The sequence below is a fragment of the Coenobita brevimanus genome, chromosome 6, assembly GCF_032717465.1.
Source record: "Coenobita brevimanus isolate Jiangsu-jjx chromosome 6, ASM3271746v2, whole genome shotgun sequence".
NCBI classification, from domain to species: domain Eukaryota; kingdom Metazoa; phylum Arthropoda; class Malacostraca; order Decapoda; family Coenobitidae; genus Coenobita; species Coenobita brevimanus.
In genome coordinates, this window is record NC_136959.1 from 68,690,268 (window position 1) to 68,711,882 (window position 21,615).

A 21,615-nucleotide genomic window follows, 5' to 3' on the forward strand; every position below is an offset into this window, starting at 1 on the left:
CACTGAGGTGGTTTGGCCATGTGGAGAGGATGGAGGGTGAAAGACTGATGAAGAGAGTGTATGTGAGTGAGGTGGAGGGGGGAAGAGGGAGGGGGAGGCCGAGGATGAGATGAAGGGATGGGGTGGAGAGGTATATGAGAGAGGGGGGGGGTGAGTTGGGAGCAGGGCAGTGAAATGGCAGGGGACAGGGCGACTTGGAGGCGATTTGTTTGTGGCCACCCCAAACGGGATTGAGGCGTCTGGCAATAGATAGATAGATAGATTGAAGATGTTTTCTTTTATTCTGAGTATCAACATTAACATTGTATTGAAGATGTTTTCTTTTCTTCTGAGTATCATGCATCTAATGTACCCATTATATGCTTAGAAAGTTACCAATACTTACCAGTCCCGCATGCAACACTCCAGTCTACATTGGTAGTCATTATTCTATATCTGTTATCATCCTCTAACATTCACACTGGTCAGTTATTCTGTGACACAGTGATTTTGAACACTGTAGTTTACCATTTATCATGATATATGAGCACATTTTATAGTGAGAATTGTAAAAAAATGTCATGTCAGTTAAAAAAAAAATAGAAAAATATCTAAGGGGGGGGAGGTCAGTTTTCTCATCATTGGTGGGGTTATTACAAATCAAAAGTGATCATTTTACCATAAAAAAAATTCTAAAGGTAATCAAATAAAACAAACCCGAGTGCGATAGGCTTATTAGTCCTGGCATAACAAACGAAAAACTTTGCTATTTTCTCATTTTATTTGTCGGCGGCACTTACAACGTTATGGAAGTGAGGCCCTTAAATGGAGTGAAACCATTTCCATTTGCATCTCCTTACATAGTCCATGCAGCTCTGTCTTTTGTCAGTTCTTGTGCATCCTCACTGTCCATACCTTATCTTTGGTTCACACACATTCATTTACCATATCATGCCATCGTAATCTCAGCATTCCATGCCTGTTCCTGCCATCATTCTCACTTGCCTGTATAATATAACCATTACACTGCAAGCAGTAGATCTCGTCCTCCACCTTGCTCATATATCTCCACTACATTAATTGTTTACAATGTACACAGCTTATGTATGTTACTACGCATTCTCATTTCCACTGCTTTCTCACTCTTGACTTTTTAATATTCATGCAGCTGCCGTGTATCCTCTGTTCTGCACTTGTGTTGTTCTGTCATAGCATCTGCCACTTTTCCACTTAATTTTCAAATATTTTAACTTTTAGGTACAAGACAAATGATTTCCTGTAACCCAGGAAAACATCTAGTATGTTGGATGGCAGCCATATAACCAGCATGTGGACACTTGGTGGTAATGAGTTAAGGCACTCTCAACTGAATGTTGTCGTTATAGTTTTAAATCCTAGGGGTAGTTGGAGATTGTTTCCCACTTCATACTGTTCAAGGGCAAATGACTGTTTATGCTGCAGAGCAACAGTTCTTAGTGGCTATGATGACCCTGTAGAATGGGCCTGATATTGTCAGGAACAGGGCTGTAAGCATCAGGAATGGTAGGACATGATCAGTGAAGTGCTTAAGTGATGCAGTGTACAATCGTGTCATCTGTAATCACTTATCTAACAGTACCCTGTGACTCTGGCTGGCTCCTTGATGTGCAGCAAGTCGCAGTGGAGTAAGAGGGTCTGAGAGGGGTCCAGAGAGAGAGGGGAAGGTGGGTGGGGGGATGAGTGATGGTGCGGGGTTGGAGTGAAGGAGGGGAGGGAGGGTAGGTAGGAGAGGGATAATAAAATGTGAAGTGGTGGTCACATCTGATATGCTACAGCACTAGCCATGTGTGTGTGTATTTTGGGCAGCCGAAACTACACATTCAAGTCGCACCAAAATTGGCACAAAAATCACAAAAAATTTGCTGATTTGTAAAAACTTGGTCCCATCACGGCTGAAAAACTTTTACTATATTTAATGAGCAATCACATTTTGACCAAAAAAACGCCGCTCTCAGCACCCAGCGTAGGATCTCTGTAAAATTTTTTGCCCATAGCAACAGCAGCGTGAGACCCCTTGGCAGGAGCAAGTGTGAGGGGCCCGAAGGGCCCACGAGCACTTGTTATTTGTCTGTTTTCTTTCATTCAGGGCATGCTATAAAGGAGTTAATATTTGGTAGATAATGCTGCATGACATCTTGTATAGCAGTATCAGATAACTAGCTTTAGGTTGTGAAATCAAGGGCTGGCTCATGAGAAAAATATATTGATGTGACAGATCAAACATTTGCGCAGGGCCAGAAGTTTACGGCACAACACACTGTTGCATTTTCCACCAATTTGTAACTCGCTGGTTTTTGTTGGAGGAAAATATCATTGCGAGGTGATGAGAGAGTGTTGGGGATGTTGGATGGCCATTTCTTGGAGTCCAAGAAACAGAGTATGAGAGATATCGTTATTATATCCATCCATATGCACTGACATCAAATATATTTACCTTTTATGCACAGTTATTTTAAATAGCCTTTTCATATAGAGATGCCATAAGATAGTTGACATGATGGTAACTGTATAAAGGGAGTGTATACCAAAAGGATGATCATATTTACTGTGGACAGCCATATCAGAGGTTGCATATGATATTTAGTTCCAAAAAATTAATTGCATGTAAGGGTACAGGACATTTCTTAGGGCGCATCCACACTTGTGATCAAACAAGCGTTGGCAACATGTAAGCACACAGTAGTGAACATGCTGCAAACATTTTGGGAACGGCAGCATCCAGATCATGTTGGCAACATCATGAAGAAGTCTCAGCTACCTCGTATGGACATACTTGTCCCATCACCTCTGCTGCCAGTGTTCAAAGCTGCACTGAAACATGTTTGCATACATCTGTCTAAATACTGCTGCAAGCATGTTCCTGAACATGTTGCCAGCTGTGTTGCCAATGTATGTTCGAGTGCACGTGTGGACACGCCCTTACACAGAGATTACGAAAGTCAAAGCTGTACAGAGTCCATTCTGTGTCCAGAGTCAAAATACATGGATAAACACAAATATCTAGCTCCACACTAATGTTTGATCTGTCACGTCAGTATATTTTTCTCATGAGCCAGTCCTTGATATCACCACCTGTCTAAAGCTAGTTATCTAATGCCGCTATACAAGGTGTAATGCAGCATTATCTACCAAATATTAACTTCTATATATAATGCCCTGAATGAAAGATGATAGGCAGATTATGTGACCTCCACTTTGCATTTCATTCTCCCTCCTCAACCTACCCTCCCTCCCCTTCCTCACTACACCCCCGTACCATCACTCGTCCCCCTACCCACCTTCCCTTCTCTCTCTGGCCCCTTCCTCTTAGCCCCTCTTACTCCACTGTGACTTATCGCACATAAAGGAGCCAGCCTGAGCACAGAGTACTGGAGGATAGGCGATTATTTATGACTGCAACTGTACATTCCATAGCTAATTAGTACAGTATACTAAAGGTAAGAAAGTTCAGAATTGCTTGTGAAAAAAACAAAAAAAAATAGCAAGATACAATTAAGGACAAGGTGGAACCAGTAAGTGTAGAATGTAATAGGATGATAGAGGAATGCATAGTAAGCATTAAGCATACAGGTATTTTGAAGGTACTGAAGTGAATTTTGATAGCATGAATTTATAAGTTAATAAATGCATGACTAATTTCACTGGATTTTGTTAATAGTTCTATTTTTGTGCATATTACATCTTCTGATCTTACTTATGCCATTTCTGTGTAAGAAATTTAGTAATAGTGATGAATGTGATAGAGGGAAGGTAAAGAGGGATAATTTTCGATCATGTTACTTGTGTTGATATACATCTGGTCTACAAAATAAATGGTTGGCTACCGTCAGCCATGGGAGGTACTACCATAAGAGTAAAATATGTGTACAAGCTTGGTAACTAGCTACTCAATCATCACTCTTTGGCAGGAAATTTGCATCAAGTAAATAGACCCAAATCCATGCAAAGACTCATACATTGTTATAGATCTTTTTACCTTTATGAAACTTATATCAACTTTTGGGAAGTTATCACTTGGTGTTGGGACTTGGATTAGTTACCAGTCCATAGAAAATGTCAGATGTACCATAAGAGGAGTGTTTGGAATCACGTAAATTTACTGACTGATACACTGTGCTTCAGCTAGTTCTTGAAATGTAGATTAGTGAACCATGGTTATACCAATTTAAGGACCAGAGTGATACCAGTTTTATTATGTAACATCTTCTGTTGTAGGTTAATTGTAGATTTAAGGTATGACAGAGAAATGCCTTCTTATGGTGGCATCATTATTAACAGAGCGGCGCCGCTACCCAGTTATACGTATGTCCTTGGTGGTAGGTGGTGGTTACCAACATCCACTCGCTTGATGTATTGCTGCCTACTTCATCCTTCACCTTTATCATTCTTTATATGTCTGCCCTCCTCTCTTGTAATTTCTCCCGTCCTTCCTGTCACTTTTTATTACTCCTCTTTCCACATCACATGGCTCTACACTGAGTGACAAGCCTAATGGTTTCCAGTAACCCAGGAGACCATTTACAGTGCTGGGTGATAACTATATCACCAGATAATGGGGTGATGTGGAGCCTCGTATGGTGCCCCTGTTAACTAGGTGGAGAGACACACATGCGACATCTGCACTAGAACCAAACCTCCAGTGCTGGGAACGCTACTAATAAAAAGTAGTGGCGCTCCCATTCCCGTTACTAACTTGAAAAAGTAGTGGCATTACTGGTTTCGCTACTTGATACGAAATGTAGCGGCGCTCCCACTTCTTCGACTTTGGGTAACAAAACGGTACACAAAGGAGAGGTTAACAAAAATCCGTTATATAGCAATACACTATATACTGTTTTGATAATATTAGTCATTCTGAGTGGATATGTTGTGTACCAGTAATGTCAGTATGTACTTATATTAAAAAAAAAAAAAAAATCATATACATGTCGATGTCACTTTAACCCCTACACCGCGGGCTTGTTTACCAATAACTTGCGTGTGCCGCGGGGTTATTTGGGCTCCGACAGACTCTCAAAAAATATTTGCCAAAAATCAGTTATTAGTCCTAGAATAATAAAATTATATATGCTTATGGCACATACCTTCAGCTTTCTCCTGGAATGATTGTTGAGCCTTCGTCGGTTACCGTAGGACTTGTGGAGACCTCTGAAGTAGGGTAACGAAGTCTCCACTTTACACTTCCCGACAACCCGTAATATGATTACCACAGCCAGATACAAACACTATAAACACTATTCTACAATTTTCAAGTAGTTTGGGATCCATACTAAAAAAAAAAAAACTGTGAAAGCAATGGAAATTACGAGCGCGTCTGATCGTCGCACTGGCACTAGTTCGCTCTTGGTAGTCTGTCATTTATTATTCATAAAACCCCTCACACTTTATATTTCTATTACTATATAACACTTATATACATCTATAGTCTTTATCCATAAGTTTCCTTCAGTAGTATTAGTTTATTGTCACTGTAGGGATTCAATTTCTTTCAGTAAAATACGTAGCATTCACTTTCTCGTCCTGTACAGTATACTGGCATTGAGAGTGAATGTCACTTTCATCTTCACTCTCATAACTCATAGCATTCAGACATGCTAGAGTGAAACTTTCACTTTCATTACTCCTAGGGTATATACTCGTATTCTTATAATACTACTCATTTACATTTCTATTTACGTTCTCTATTTTATTTACGTTATTTACATTTCTATTTTATTTACACTGTGTTGTGCACTGTCACTTGAAATAACTTATAAAACTATTTTCCATTGTTCACGTATATTTACATTCATTACTTTCACTTGCTGTTTACACATTATTTACACATTATTTACAATTCCACTTGCACTGTTTTACTCAATAGAAAGATCGTAGTCACTCTTTTATCAATTGTCAGCCCTTTACCTCTTTCCACACGAGGTTTAGTAGGGGGTAAAGGTCACAGGGCCATTTGCATGGGGGTGAAAAAAGGCCTTGAAGTCAGCAGGAAGAAACATACGTACTCTCGCTTCGGAAGTTGAGAGAGAACTGAGTGATAACGGAGGAGGGAGGACCACCAGCGTAGAGGCCTGCAGGGGTTATTCAGAGTTACCAATATTACTTCTTGAAACAGCTAAGTCTAGCACTGATATGATTGGCAGGAAATCTAGACAATACATTATAAATTTGGTAGTTCCAGGTGAATGTAAATATCACTTAGGTTGCTCCCTTCCCTCCTTACATGTATATTTATTACGAAAATAGATTGGAGGCCTACTTAGGAGATATATATATTCAGAGCTACCAATGTTATATCTTGAAACAGCTTTGTCTAGCACTGATATGATTGGCAGGAAATCTAGACAATACATTATAAATTAGGTAGTTCCAGGTGAATGTGAATATCACTTAGGGTTCTCCCTTCCCTCCTTACATGTATATTTATTACGAAAATAGATTATAGGGCATATTTCAAGGGGAAAAAAACAGCGAAAATTAGCGAACGAGTGCACGTGAGGTGTTGTCAGGTGATAATTAGCCAATTCCAGGTGTATGGCACTCTCACTTACCTTATTTCTTTCTTGTATATATTATTTGGTATAAGAATAGGACATAGGGCTTATTTCAATGGATGAAATCAGTGAAAAATTCCAGGGAAGATTTACTTAGCGTAGCACGGCCGGGCAGGCGAGAGGATAGGGTAATGGAGGGGGGGTAGGGAGGGGAGTCAAGAACGGGGAGAAATGGCTAAATTGTCAACAATGGATGGGAGTACAGATGAGATTAGGAGTGCTGACTAGTGTTGGACATTGGCAGTACCGATAGATGATACAAGCCCCCACTTGGAAGCCCGGGAGAATTCAAAATAACACAGAATCACAAAAGCGACGCCCCGCGGTATGATCCCTTGCTCCCAAGCGTCACGAAAGTGACGCCCCGCGGTTAAGGGGTTAATGAAGCTTAGAGCCGAAGGTACAGGAAAAAGCTATTTACTGTGTATTGTAACAAATGCTCTTTACATTGTTACCTAGTATACCTACTGAAAGTAACATATGTCAATAAAAGGCAAAAAAAAATGTGGCCTACCATTGATACATATTATATAGATTTATTATATTTTCAGTGATACCTGTTTAAGATATGTACGAAAACGAAAGTAAAAATGAGCTGGGGCTTTCTTTTAAAGGCTGTTTATATAATAGCAGTGTTTTTTTTTTCTATTACTTTAAACTGAAAGTAACACTTTGTTCTGAAATAATAACGTAGTGAATAAGAATTATTCTGAAAGAGAGAGGGAGGGAGAGAGCAGGAGTTAGAGATGGGGATAGTTAGAGGTGTGTGTGTGTGTGTGTGTGTGTGTGTCTGTGTTAGCATTGCCTACATCTAGCTGACATCCTTAATTGACAGAATTGCCGAAAGTATTATTTTTCGTCATTAATAAACACAGTACAACCAAACCGTCAGCAGTCTGTATACACCCACCGACTCCGGACCTGTATTCGTCGCATGAGTAGCGAGGAGCGTGGTAACGCGTAAGTATGGCCAAAAAGTAGCTGCACTCTCAGTTCCACTACTGGCTAAAAAAAGTAATGGCGTTACCACCTTTGCTATTAAAATAGTAGCGGCGCTATGTAGCTCCGCTACTAATAAAGGCGCTATTCCCAGCTTTGCAAACCTCTATGCTCTTCCCTGCATCTTGCTTGGGTAAGGCAGTGCACACCAAAAAGGAACATTGGCTTACTTCATGGGGCAGCCTTGAAGGGGCAGTTGCCTACTTGCAGTTGATGGGTCTGCTTGGCCAAACAGACTGGGGTTGATTAAAAACAACAAAAACAAATGTGCCTCAGTTCCTTCAGGCTTCTGATTGCAGGTTAGGGACAATTGCAGTCTGCAGTCCAACAAGTTCATGTTCATGTGGGCCTAGGGCCACAACAACAGCACCATACGTACTGTAATTACTCTCCTTGTTGTTGGAGATCAGTAGTAATGATGGATGAATACTTTCTTTATAGAAGTTGATGAGTAGTGTGATGAGTAAGGATGGAAGTTTAGAGGGAGAAGTGCTTGCAAGGGTACAACAAGGAAGAAAGGTTGCTGGTTCCTCGAAAGCAGTGATAAGAAACAGGGAAGTGAACATGGAAGTGAAGAAGCTACTACATGACAGTATTGTGATACCATCTCTAACGTATGGAAGTGAAGCTTGGACCTTGTTGAAGGGACAGAAGTCAAGAGTGAGAGCATTGGAAATGAGTTATTTGAGAGGAGCATGTGGAGTCACATGGTGAGACAGATTGACAATTGAGGAAGTGAAGTAGCGTTGTGGTGTGGAGGTGGATGTGATAGGGAACGTCAGGAGAAACACATGTGAGGGGATGTAGAGTGAGAGAGTGACGATAAAAGAGTACGTGAGTGAGGTGGAGAGGGGGAGACCAAGGATGTGATGGAAGGATGGAATGGAGAAGTATATGAGAGAGGGAGGTATAAGCTGGGAGCAGGGCAATGAAATGGCAGGGGATAGGGCAACATGGAGGCAATTTGTTTGTGGCCACCCCTTACTGGATTAAGGAGTCTGGCAGTAGATAGATAGAAAGATTTTTATTGGTCAGGATTACATTTTTTATTATAACATATATTTTATTTTTCAGATTAAAGTATAGTACACAGTTTCATACTGCTTTATGGTGTTTGCATTGGAATTTAAGCTTGTGAGGTGATGTCAGGATTCCAAAGACTTCTTTGACCCAGTTTATTGGGCACTGTTGATAGTTTTTCCACTTTCATTATTTTGCTTATAGATCCTACCTCCACCCATATTTTGGGTAGGACTTGGAGGTGGAATGCTAATGATGCTGATACAATGAAGAGGGAAAGTCTGGATAGGCAGCTTTATTATAATGAATTTTGAATTATCATAAAAGTTATTAGATTATTTCATTTTTAAGTCATATAACTATATTTAAGAATGTTCTATAGGAGATAGTAGGCCAGTAGAAAAATCTGTTGGACTTCATTTTACTCATGTTTTTGTTACTATTCCTTCAGGTAAAAAAGGGACAGTGGATCTGGAAGGTGATGCTTTAGTTAAGGTCATGAAACACCAGCCCTCCATCTTGCAGCAGATGCTGGCTACAGTCCTTAATATTATAATGTTTGAGGACTGTCGTAACCAGTGGAGCATGTCACGCCCCCTGCTGCCTCTCATTCTACTAAATAATGAGGTACTTATCTACTGTTTCTACTACAGTCAGTCGCTAATCAAGTCTAGGATGTGTGAAGGCAAAATGCAGCATTAAGTGAACGATGCTTAGGAGGGATTTATTTTAAACAATCAGAATTTAATAAGTGAATTAAGTAAAAAAAAAAAAAATAATAATGTTAGCAACTTAATAATTACATAACTTTAAATGAAACAGCTTTAAATTAAGACTAACAGTGCCTAATGCTCAGTGATGCAAGGGTATGTGACAAATGTCTATAGTTGTGATAAAAACTACGCAAGTAATAGATATTTAACAAAACTAGATGTATGTACATATAGTAGATACTCTAGTGACTAAACATAGTGACTGTCCTAACCTTTGGTATCAGTTTTTTAAAAATTATCGTTATTAAGCTTAGGCAAGACGGTCTCTGTTATTGAAGGAATTAATGAAGGCTCCATCTAATGTTTCCATTGCAAAAGGTCTCCTATGAGCTGAGTGAAATCATTGCATATTACTATAGTACACCAGAATAACATGAAGAGACCACTAGATTCAAGAGGTTAAAAATTTGGGTTTTTAATCGTAGCAGATTGTATTGATGTTGATATGGGCACATGAGGGACACAGTAGAGAAATGCAGTTTAAGAGTATTCATCCATAAGCACCTTCCTAAAAAATATTATCACTATCATTATTATACAGGTGACCCTTTGTATGCATGGTTAAAGTATGTTGTAAAGTATGTGATATGTGGTACTTTACCGCACTATAACTTTTGAGACACCCAATATATATACGATATATGTATAGTGTGCATATATTCAAGCATACCCCGGTTTAACAGTGAAATTGGTTAGGTAAAATTCCATCGTTAGGCGGGGTATCGTATATCAGGGTATAGTAATACCTCGATATACAATACCCCCAGATGCAATACCCCGTCTTAACGATGGGGGTAGAAATTGCACCATACCCCTCCTAATGATGGCCAAACCCTGGTTTAACGATGGGTTTTGATTTTTCTTACTGATTTTGATGATATTTTAGACTAAAAATTTGTTTAGGTTGATTTATAAACTGCTTTTAGACTTCAATTAATGTGTTTTAGCCACAGGTGGGGTGAACATTTTCATTTTGGGGTACAGTTGACTAAGTTTGATTTTTTCCAGACTTATATTTGACGATATTCAGATAATATTTGTTGGTTTAGGTGAGTTATTTACAGATGTTAGGCTTAGGTTAGCTTCCTTGACAGCTGTTAGGCCGTTTTGATTGCCTTTAAACCTGTTTTTGGACTCATCTGGGTGGGTTTTGAACTTGGTTTGGGGGGAAATCCAAGGCTAGTAAACGGTCCACATTGAAATACCTGTACACTTTAAGAGTACCCTGATATATGAAACCCTGCCTAACGATGGGGTTTTACCTAACCAATTAGATTGTAACTGGGGTATGCCTGCACTTGTAACATGTAATGTGGATCATTTACCAGCCTTGGGTTTCCCCCCAAACCAAGCCCAAAACCCACCCAAATAAGCCGAAAAACAAGTTTAAAGCCAATCTAAATGGCCTAACTGCTGTCAAGGAAGCTAACCTAAGCCTAACACCTGTAAATAACTCACTAAAACTAACAAATAAAATCTGAAAATCATCAAATATAAGTCTGGGAAACCTCGAGCTTAGTAAAGTGTACCCGAAAAGGACAATGTTCACCCCACCTATGGCTAAAATGCATTAATCTTAGTCTAAAAACTGTTTATAAATCAACCTAAACACACAAGTTTAGTCTAAAATACCGTCAAAAACCCATCGTTTATTGATTGTAAAGTGAAGTAAGTAAGCGCAGAACTTAATGTAATTAAGTGACTTGCATCCCTCCTCCTATGCAACCTCCTATCCTAGCCTAGCCTGTGACATTCTCCAAATTGCTTTTATTGTTTGTTTGTATTGCTTTATAAATGCTTCTTTAGTTTAGTGTTAATAAACATGTAACCACATATAATTTGCGGTTATTAGGTGGGGGTAATATAGGTTTTTTAAGAATTATTTCTGGTTAATCGGAAAATTCGGTAAGTCGAACTGTCCTAGAGCCCCTTATAGTTTGACTTGCGAAGAGTTTACTGTGTATATATATATATATATATATACATACTGTATCTATGTATACACATATTGTGCGTGTATGTGTGTGTGTGTGTGTGTGTGTGTGTGTGTGTGTGTGTGTGTGTGTGTGTGTGTGCGTGTGTGTGTGTGTGTGTGTGTGCGTGTGCGTGTGCGTGTGTGTGTTTATGTATGTATGTCTGTATGTATGTATGTATTTACCTAATTGTATTTATCTAGTTGCGATATACAGGAAATGAGTTACTCTCGTGGGGTTCTGTCTCTTTTTCTCAGTAAGTCATATTTTTCTTTGAACTCGTTTAAGTTTTTAGACTGGACGATCTCTTTCCCCAGGCTGTTCCACAGGTCTGTGCATCTATATGGAAAACTATATTTCATGATATCCTTCAAGCAGCTTGGCTTTTTAAGTTTCATTCCATGTCTTCCTGTTACTCTCCCATCTCATACAAACAGATTTTTTCTATCAGTTGTATCTACTCCCATCGTGGCCCTGAACACTGCAGTTATGGCCCCTCTCTCTCTCTCCTTTCTTCTAGGGAAGAAATGTGTGTGTGTGTGTGTGTGTGTGTGTGTGTGTGTGTGTGTGTGTGTGTGTGTGTGTGTGTGAGATTATTTACCATGTATATCCTCATTTCCACAGTATTTTGGGCAACTCAGACAGCAGATCATCAGTCAGCAGGCTCCAGACAAACAAGGGGCAATGGCGCAATGGTTTGATAGCCTAATGGAAGGAATTGAGCCCAACCTTCTCACAAAGAACAGGGACAAGTAAGTTTGTGATAAGTTAGATAATGGACAAATAAATGTTTGATAAGTTTGGTTATTTGTGTTATAGCTTATTATGCTGTAGCATAGAGTATTATTTCATAAGTGTAATCCCTGTCTTTTTCATAGCTTTGTTCTTTTGTCATTTCCATGGATTGCCACCCTGTTGGCTCGATTGTGCATTTGTTATCTGGTCTGTGAAGGGGGTGCCACCAGTATCCTTATCCCTTAGTGTTTTTTATTTGCTTTGGCTCTGGGGGTTAGAATGGTGGATGAATGAGTGTTCGGCCAATGTCACTTGGGATGCAGTGGATGAATGAGTTTCTGGCCAGTGTCACTGGGCATGCTGTTGAATACTTCTCCCTCTATCATGTTTTCTCTTTCTTTGTTTTCAGGACTCACCTCATCCTCATATGGGAAAAAAAAATTAGTACATTGATAATGATGTATCTTCTCTCATGCTTTCTTCACTATCTGCCTTATTCCTAATATTTAATCCACACATCATCTATGCCACTTTGTTTATCATTCATCAGACATTCTGGTAATTTCTGTACCAGTATATTATATTCTTTTCACTCAATATTTTGCTCAGTAACACTCAGTTTACCCTCTTAAACTCTTTTCCCCACAACGTGTGTCCTACCACTTTTGATTACTGCATGACCCCCATGGGCTGACCCAGACATTACATGCCACACACCTCTCACTCAGCGATGTGTGTGACATCAGAAAATGTTTCCATTCAACTTTCTTTCCTGCCCTTATTTACAACTGTATTGTTGTGAAATTGTTCAATCCATCCATCGTCCAGTCCTATGTCGTTCCATGAGGTGAAGTTGGTCCTGACATTTAAGATGAGAGTGACCATCCACACTCATCCCTGAGTGGCACTACGTGAGCAGTAAGCCCCAACCATCCCTTGGATATAAACCTACACAGGTTCAATACAATTGGAGCACCTTAATTACCCACTAAACCACCAGGTGCCATAATTTGGTTGTATGGTTACTACCCAGCATAGTAAATGGTTTCTTGGTGTACAGGAAACCATTTGGCGTGACACTCAGTGTAGAGTCACCGATAGGCAGAAGGAAGAGGAAAGACTGAAGAAAAGAAAGACAGAAGAGGGAGTGTAAAGTCACCTGTAGGCAGAAGGAAGAGGAAAGAATGAAGGAATGAAAGACAGAAGAGAAAGGAAGAGGAGAGGAAAGGGCAGACATCCAAAGAAGCACTGCATTGAGTGAGTGGATGGTGAGTGCCCCCACCTACCACCATTGTTACATGTTATAAATGAATAAATGATCTTCCTAATGAATGAAAGAAAAAAAGTCATTTTATCATTCACTGATTTATTCATCGCTGAGTATGTATAGTTGTGAGTAAAAGATGGAAGAGGAGCATAAGACAGTATGGATCAGTTGGATCAAGGATTGTGTGGGTAAAGTTGAAAGTTAGAATACAAATGTGGGCGATTGTGTGTGTGTATGCTCCAACGCAAGATCGTGCTAGAAGAGTGAGAGAAGAGTTCTGGACAAATGTAGAAGTGTGCATGGAAAAGTTTGGAAGGAATGAGAGAGTGTTTTTGATTGGTGATATGAATGGTAAAGTTGGGAATGTGAAGGTGGATGGAATAGTGGGTGAGTGGGGTGTGCCTGCTGAGGTAGATGAGAATGGGAGTGCGTTAGTGGACATTTGTGCTGGGAGGGGGTTGGTGATAGCCAATACCCTATTCAGGCATAAAATGATCCATAGGTACACATGGCGAGTGATGAGAAGGGTGGGTGGTGAACTGAGTGAAAGGAAGGCAATGATTGATTATGTGTGTGTGGATGAAAGGATGCGAAGATGTATATTGGATGCAAGAGTTTATAGAGGTTGGGGGAGTGGACTTTCTGACCACTACTTGGTGGTGGCCAGAATTAAAGTTCAAGTAAGATGGAGGAATAGAAGAAGGGACGACTTGTGTGTAAAATTTGTTCGCTAAAGGGAAAAAATACTCGCATTTGCGAGCTGTGGCTCACTTAACAAGAGCCCTGTATACCTGCGCAAAGCTTTCCACAATCCCTCCCTGTCTACTTTGTCGTATTCTTTTTTCAGATCCATGAATGCCATAAACACTTTATGGTCCAAGTCACAAGCCTTCTCTGCTATCTGTCTCACTGCAAATACTTGATCCACATATCCTCTGCCACTCCTAAAGCCACCTTGTTCATCACTCCCTAGGACTTCTGATATCTCTCTTACTTTCTCTGTAATAATTCTTCCATATACCTTCCCTACCACACTCAATAAACTTATACCACAATGATTCTTGCACTCACTTCGCTTACCTTTATTTTTGTACAGAGGTACAATCACAGCCTTTTTCCACTGCAGGCACAGTTTCACTCATCCCTGCCTTCTTACATATCTCCATCAAGCACTTCATTCCACTCTCTCCACTACCCTTAAACATCTCTCCATACAGCTCATCAATCCCAGCTGCTTTCCCTTTTTTCAGCCGTTTCACAGCGCTCTTCACCTGTGCGAGTGTCACATCTCCTTGCACTGGATTCCTTCTCTGCACACCCCCAAAACCAATCATGTTTACAGCTGCTCTGCTTTCTCTGTTCCCATTCATCAAGGCTTTCAAAATATTCTTTCCATCTGGTCCTTACTTCATCTCTCTGGGTTAGTAACCTGCCACCTGCATCCTTCACACCATCACATTTCTTTCTGCTTTCACTTCTATATTTCCACACCTCTTTCCAGAATAACTTCCTATTTTCAGAATAGTTCGCATTCATTTTTCTCCCCAGATCATCATTTACCTCCCTCCTTTTCCTGTTCACTATATGTATACTCTCTCTCTCTCTCTCTCTCTCTCTCTCTCTCTCTATATATATATATATATATATACACAGTAATCCCTCCAATATCCAATGTAATAGAGCCAAAGGCATGTCCGGATAGTGATCCTGTCCGGATATTGGGCCCCAGCCTCTTGGTGGGGTAACAGAGTTGCCAGATCGCAATGGCCACATTACCAAACTCCTCAATTTTCATTACCATTTTTAACTTTCATTACCAAATTCGTAAAGCTAGCATATATTCTTCACAAATTATACACACAAGTGGAAATACATGTAATCATTCTTCGTATAATTAACAGCATGTTGATTATTATCATGCTATATAGGCTACCAAATTAATCAGAGAGAACAAACAATCCACCATCTCCATCCTGTGTATCCTCATACATGTGAAAAATCCGTTTGGTATTGTATTATTCTGATTCATTACCAAACGAATTTTTCATTATCAAGTTGACCCACATTTGGTAATGAAAAATACCAAATGGCAACCCTGACAGGGGAGGGGGGAGGAAGGAAGGGGTGAAGGGACCATGGTGTAACAGCTGTTCGGCGCCACGCGACAATTTCAAATTACGGGTGGGAAAAAAGTCAGATTTTTTTCGATTTTTTTTCGGTTTTTGGCCCATTTTGGGAATATTGGATCCCGAGACGAAAATGTCCAGCTATTGGGGATGTCCGGAAAATGGGCGTCCGGATATTACAGGGATATATATATATATATATATATATATATATATATATATATATATATATATACTGTATATATGTGTATACTGTATGTATATATATGCAGTATATATACTATGTATACATACAGTACCCTCGCATCCAGTACGCATTTGTCCAGTACTATTCTCGTCCAGTACGGTCAGCAAAAAAATAAAATAATTCATTACTGTAGTACGGATTTGTTGAGCTAGTACAGATTGGCTGCGCAAAGTGGGCCAAATCCGAAGAGTTCTTCTCTAGTACTGACGTTCTGCATCCAGTACTATTACCCTCATGGTCGCGGGAAGATGGCAGACACTGAGGAATGTTTCCCTAGTATTGCTGTGCCAGTCCAGTGTGCCTTCCTCGTGACTCGTGTTTTGTGCCAGTCACATTGCAGTATTGCTTTTCCCATGATGATTAAGATGACAAAGTTAGTGTGTGACTATGAGGGAGGTTGAAGCAGAGAGGCCTCCTCAGGATCCTGAAGGCCCTCCTTCAGGGTATCGGTAGGACCTCCTACAGCCTCGGATACCCCTCCCCCTTCCCCCCCCAGCCCATCACCACTCACCTTAAAGGTTGGTAACATCTTAGTTGAGTCAAAATGTAGTTAAGTTGAATTCAGGGGGGACTTTTTCAAGGCTTGTCTGACATTATTCATTTTTCCCATAAGGTCTGTTGTTTGTCCAGTACGGACTTAGTCCAGTACGGCAGTACTGTCTGAAAAAAAGTACCGTACTGGACGCAAGGTAACTATATATATATATATATATATATCCATCCATCCATCCATCCATCCATCCATCATCCAATCCTACATTTCCCCATGAGGAGCGTAGGAGTTTGGGGCTAGGTAGTTGGTCCAGACATTTAAGATGAGAGTGACCAGCCTCACTCATCCCTGAGTGGCATTACATGAGCAATCAATCCCAACCATCCCTTGGATATAAACCTTCACCGGCTCAGTCTGATTGGAGCGCAATAATCACCCACTAAATTTATTGGGAAATACAGGTACTAGAAAATGGATGATTGGTATGCACTTGAATTGACACTGATGCACATAAGATGGATGGTGATGTGGTGAGTTGAGGTCCTCCAGGTAGATGTGTCGACAAGGCCATAAGGTTCTATTTCCACTAGGTTTATTCGTTCGTTCATTGGGTTTTGAAGGCTCCAACATGCCTGCATGCTCTGACCTTGGTCACCTAATGGCGGCTCTCCATGCTACTTAATCTCTGGCAGAATCCCTGTTCAGTCTTTTATCCCTGAGGTCACACTCAGTGACCTCATCCCAGGTCTTTTTTGATCTACCTCTCGCATCCCTATCCCTGACATTAACACTTTTCGCTTCCTGCACCCAATTATCATCCCCCATCCTCTCCACATCCCCAAACCATCTCAATCTACCTCTCCTCATCAGAACACGAATACACTCCAGTCTCATCCTACCCCTTAACTCTTCCATTGTAAACCTAGCCTCCCCAGACCTCACACTCAGGGATGCACTGCATATCCACCCAATCATTGTTATTTCTGTACATTTGAGCTTTCAAATATCCTTTTCCTTTGCTGCCTAAGTCTAACATTGTTTTTATTGTTGTGCAACCCTTGTCTGTCTGGTTGAGCAGACCTAGCAACCGCAGGCAAGCAGTCCCCCCTGCGGGGACATCCTCTGTAGTAAACTGATTATCCCATGTGATTGACAGCATCACTCCACAGCAAGGAGTGAGGATTAGTGTCAAGGTTTGATTACTTGGTGGATGCCATGCTTCATCACTCAGTTAATAGCGGCACCATAGTACTGTAGTTACATGTCACCCTGTTATTTGGTTAAATGGTTACCACCCAGCTTTGTAAATAGTTTCCTGAGTCATAGGAAACCATTCAGCATGCCACTCAGTGTAGAGGCACCTGAAATGAGAAGAAGAAGAAATAGTGACAGGAAAGACAAGAAATATGACGATAGGAGAGTGAACACGTAAAAAGAAGGATAAATATGGAGAAAAAATTAGGCAGCACAGCATCATATGAGTGGGTGACAGGCACCCCAGCCTACCACTCAGTGCCACGTAAGGACAGGCCTTAACTGTGTTGACTGAGTAACCTAATATCAGGCCTCTATACCCCTGATTAGGTATTGCTGGGTGGAGGAAGACACGAAAATAACACCTTTCCACAATATCAAGAGGCCCACTAGCAGAAACATAAGTTATGTCCCAGTGCATCAAAATTAATGAATGAAGGGAATTGGCTATGTTTGATTGTTTCTTTTTTCACTTCCTTTGGCAGATTTACTCAAAACTTGTCAGTGTTCCGCCGAGACATAAATGACTCCTTGAAGGGACCAGTGACCAGTGGGGGTGGGAGCAGTGGAAGTGAGATGATGACATCGTGACGGCAACACTACCATCATCACCACAGTCCTCACCACAACCTCCACCACAGCAGCCCACATCGTCGACGCTGTTACTCCCTCTCCACCACAAACACATTCACTGAAACTGCCAGCACTACCATTAAGGCAGATCCCAATTGCAATCACTATGCTCTTTTGTGGTTGACATAGTTGTTGTGTAAAGCAGTCACTTAGACTCATCCAAGTTTAAATCATATTTTGTAATTATGAACCTTTTGAAAAAGAGACTTTTTGTACAGAAATGACAATGGGACCTGACTGAACCTTAGTAGGGTTGTATGTTTTTGTTAAATTAGCATCCTCAGTCTCATAATTAAATCATGTAATGTCTGTTCACAATAGCATTGAATTCTCCATATACTGTATTCATCTTTATATGCACTAATAGATTGTGCCTCTGACATTTCAGTGGGATAGAAGTTGTGATTGAATTATTTTTTAGTTGAATGTGGTATGCAGTTAATAGAGTGTATGTTGGTTCCCATTTTCAGAATGTGCAGTTCCTCAAGAGGATGAAATATATGTTCCTCTACCAAAACAAGTGCAATGATTTGATATAATGGGAATCAAAGTTTCAAAAGGATACGTAAATTTGCCTCTTATAGAGATGAAGTTGTTAGTGTCTACAAATGCATTTGTTAGGAGTTCAAGCCTGCCTCAGTACTTGACTCATTGGGGTTGCATAGGAGAGTAATATTGTGGGTATGAGTCAGTTAAAAGTAGCCCATTATCTAGGTTCATCCATTATTAATTTAAGATTTTACCACATGGGCTAATGCAGACTATTGGCAGAAGTCTGGTGTTCCTTAAATGAGTAATTGTTTGATATTGTAAATTATATTAAGTTATTCATAACATATGTGCATTAAGTATCATTTCTCCCTGTTAGAGGCAGTTATTTTATTTTTATTAAATGATTTCATTCTGTGACAGTGGCATTGTTTTGTGAAATTAGTATCAGGTATTATATTTATGTGATAAAGAGCACCTCTCAGATTGACGTCATGTCTATATTCCCATTATTTTTCATCCACTAGGGCTGTTTCAGAAATATTCGTGACCCATCCCATAGACACTTAGTCTTTTGACCTCCCGTTGATCTCCGTGGATGGATCAGTGTTTCACTGGAAGGTATATCGAGGATGGATAATCAGGTATTCTCAAGTGTCCAAAGTTACAGAAAACGTCCATTGTGGTCTCAAGAATATTACTGTAACAACCTTTAGAGTGGCATGTGGTTGAAAGAAAAATGAAGATTGTAAAGTAAAATATATGTACATACTAAATTAATTGAATAAGATTTTTCGTCTTATTCTTTACTTTTTTGTATACAGTACTAGATTATGAAGTCAGTTATACCTCAACTTTGAACTCTCCTGACCAGATATGCAACAGTTGTCTAAACTAAGAGGTAAGTATTTTTTGCCATGTCTTTCAAAGTGAATGTGAGTCTTAATACCACAAGGAGAGCAAGGGGTTGTAAGTAACATACTACCAACCAGTTATATATACAGCTATTCATATTTACAGAAGGAGACTTGTACAATGTTTCTGTGATGGAATAAAATATTGTTTAAATAAATAGGAAAACAGTTATTTGTTTGAATAGTAAAGTTATTTATACGTGGATTTCTTTACCATTTCTCTAAAACTTGATGCCTATACTCCATAGCTGGTTGGCATTCATTAGTCTGAAAAGATTCTGTCATGAGAATATGCTCCTGATGTTGCAAATAGGGATTGGGTGGTGGATGGATGAAGTCATACACCATGTTCCATCTTTTCTTGTTTGCCTCTGTAGCACTATATGATCCTTGTACAGTTCTGTGAATTTCTAACGCCTATGAAATGGATTGCAATGGGTGGGAAGGAGAAACAGAGAAGAGTGTCAATGCACATCTGAGAACTTTTTATGCAGTGGCAGGAGGAGGAATGGGCCAAGATCTTCAGAGGCTGGCTAGTTCTAAAGCTTTAAGAGAAAGGGCCTGAAAAGAGCGAGGGTGTCTGGTGAACAGGACATTGTAGATAAGGCAGCAGGAGGGGAGTTACCCAGGATTTTGAGAGAAGTCATTGATGAGGGAGGTGCAGAGTAGGCTAAGACCGAATCAGGAGTGAACTAGTACTACCAGAAAGGGGGGAAATGACTTCTAATATGGGTGTCGATTGATCTGACAGTCATTTTGTGGCTGAAGGAAGAAGGAAATGTGCATAGCTAGGGATCCCTTTCAAAATCCTCATGTTGGCAGAGTGTGCCCCTGGACATCTGCATTTGGTGCTTTGAGGGTCTGCCACCCTAATGTAAGAGTGATGTTTCTCCCACCAAATGCATCGTCATTGATATAGCCATTAAATCAAGAAGTGGTTTCCACCGTTAATGAAGCAATCTGTATCAACACAAGCTATATGACACATATAAACAGCCAGCCAGGAAGAACAAGGAAAAATGGAAAGGGAGAAATTTCATTATTTAGATATTGCCGACCGAGATTCAGTGCCCAGTGCTGAAACTGGTTAATGCTGACGGTGAAGGAAACAGTGTTATTGATAGAGATGTTAGCAGTGCGACAGTGTTTGGGAAAAATTAAAACCTGAAAAATATGCTACAATTTCTGTTGGAGATGTGGAAGTGGGTGAGTGAAGCAATAATAAATCAAGAATGGCAAAGACTTGTACCCAATTGGTGCACTTTTCACCCTCAGGCAGTGCTATGGTGTCTGCATCCACTAACAGAGGAGGCTGCCTAGAACGAAATCAGTTATGACTGAAGAGCTTCTGGAGGTGGTGAACCAGGCAGGGGCTTAAATGGTTTCAAAGGCTGTGGTGGACAGATTTGCAACTAAAAACATCACCAAGACTGGACAGGAACCACCTCAAGAAGCATGTTGAGAGTGATGATACTAACAGTTTAAGTGTTCTTAGCACATCCCTGTTTGCTGCCGAGACTCATACAGAAATGATGGTGTTTAACTAAAAATGGGTGGAAAAAAGAAGTGATTGCCAATACTGACAGAGCAGTGTTTTACCACCAGGATCTGCACACAGGAAAGGTTAACCAGCATCAAGTGATCCCATGGTTATTACACACTTGGTTATGAGAGTTTTCATTTTCAGTGCTAGTTGAAAATCTACTCTCCTGCCATTATTGCATAATTTTGGACTAAAAGACTTAATTATCATGCACATGAGCTGGTTTGTGCCGACAATGATGGTGCAAAATCTGTGGTTTCTGATGACTTTGAGGGATTCAAAGATGAGGCCTTCCTCGAGGAGTTAATCCCAGATAGTTGAGACAGCTAACTCTCCACCCCCAAGCCAGCCTCAGGTCTGTGTGTGGTACATGTTTCCTTGTTGTGCCCGTTTCATCATTTTCTATTATTCCTAACCATGCCTATGTGTGTTTCTTGATCTTGCCATGATTGTATGTATGTATATAGTGGGTTTAAATTGTTGTAAAATGAAAAGTTTGGGTTTACAAGTGAGGTACCTGGCACCAATTTGGATAAATCCAATAGGTTCTGTGCTTCTGTTATCACGCAGTTTTGTTTTC

General features: G+C 40.2%; 1 protein-coding gene across 1 annotated transcript in view; it reads left to right on the forward strand.

Moving 5' to 3' along the window:
* Positions 1 to 19,630, forward strand: part of Ranbp16 (Ran-binding protein 16) — a 133,408-nt gene extending 113,778 nt beyond the window's left edge. Inside the window, exons 18-20 of the mRNA XM_080273940.1 lie at positions 9,040 to 9,215; positions 11,959 to 12,086; positions 17,942 to 19,630. Of these exons, the coding sequence (XP_080130066.1) occupies positions 9,040 to 9,215; positions 11,959 to 12,086; positions 17,942 to 18,047 (410 nt within the window). The 3' untranslated portion in view covers positions 18,048 to 19,630. The remainder of the gene's footprint in view (positions 1 to 9,039; positions 9,216 to 11,958; positions 12,087 to 17,941) is intronic.
* The last annotated feature ends 1,985 nt before the right edge of the window (positions 19,631 to 21,615 follow it).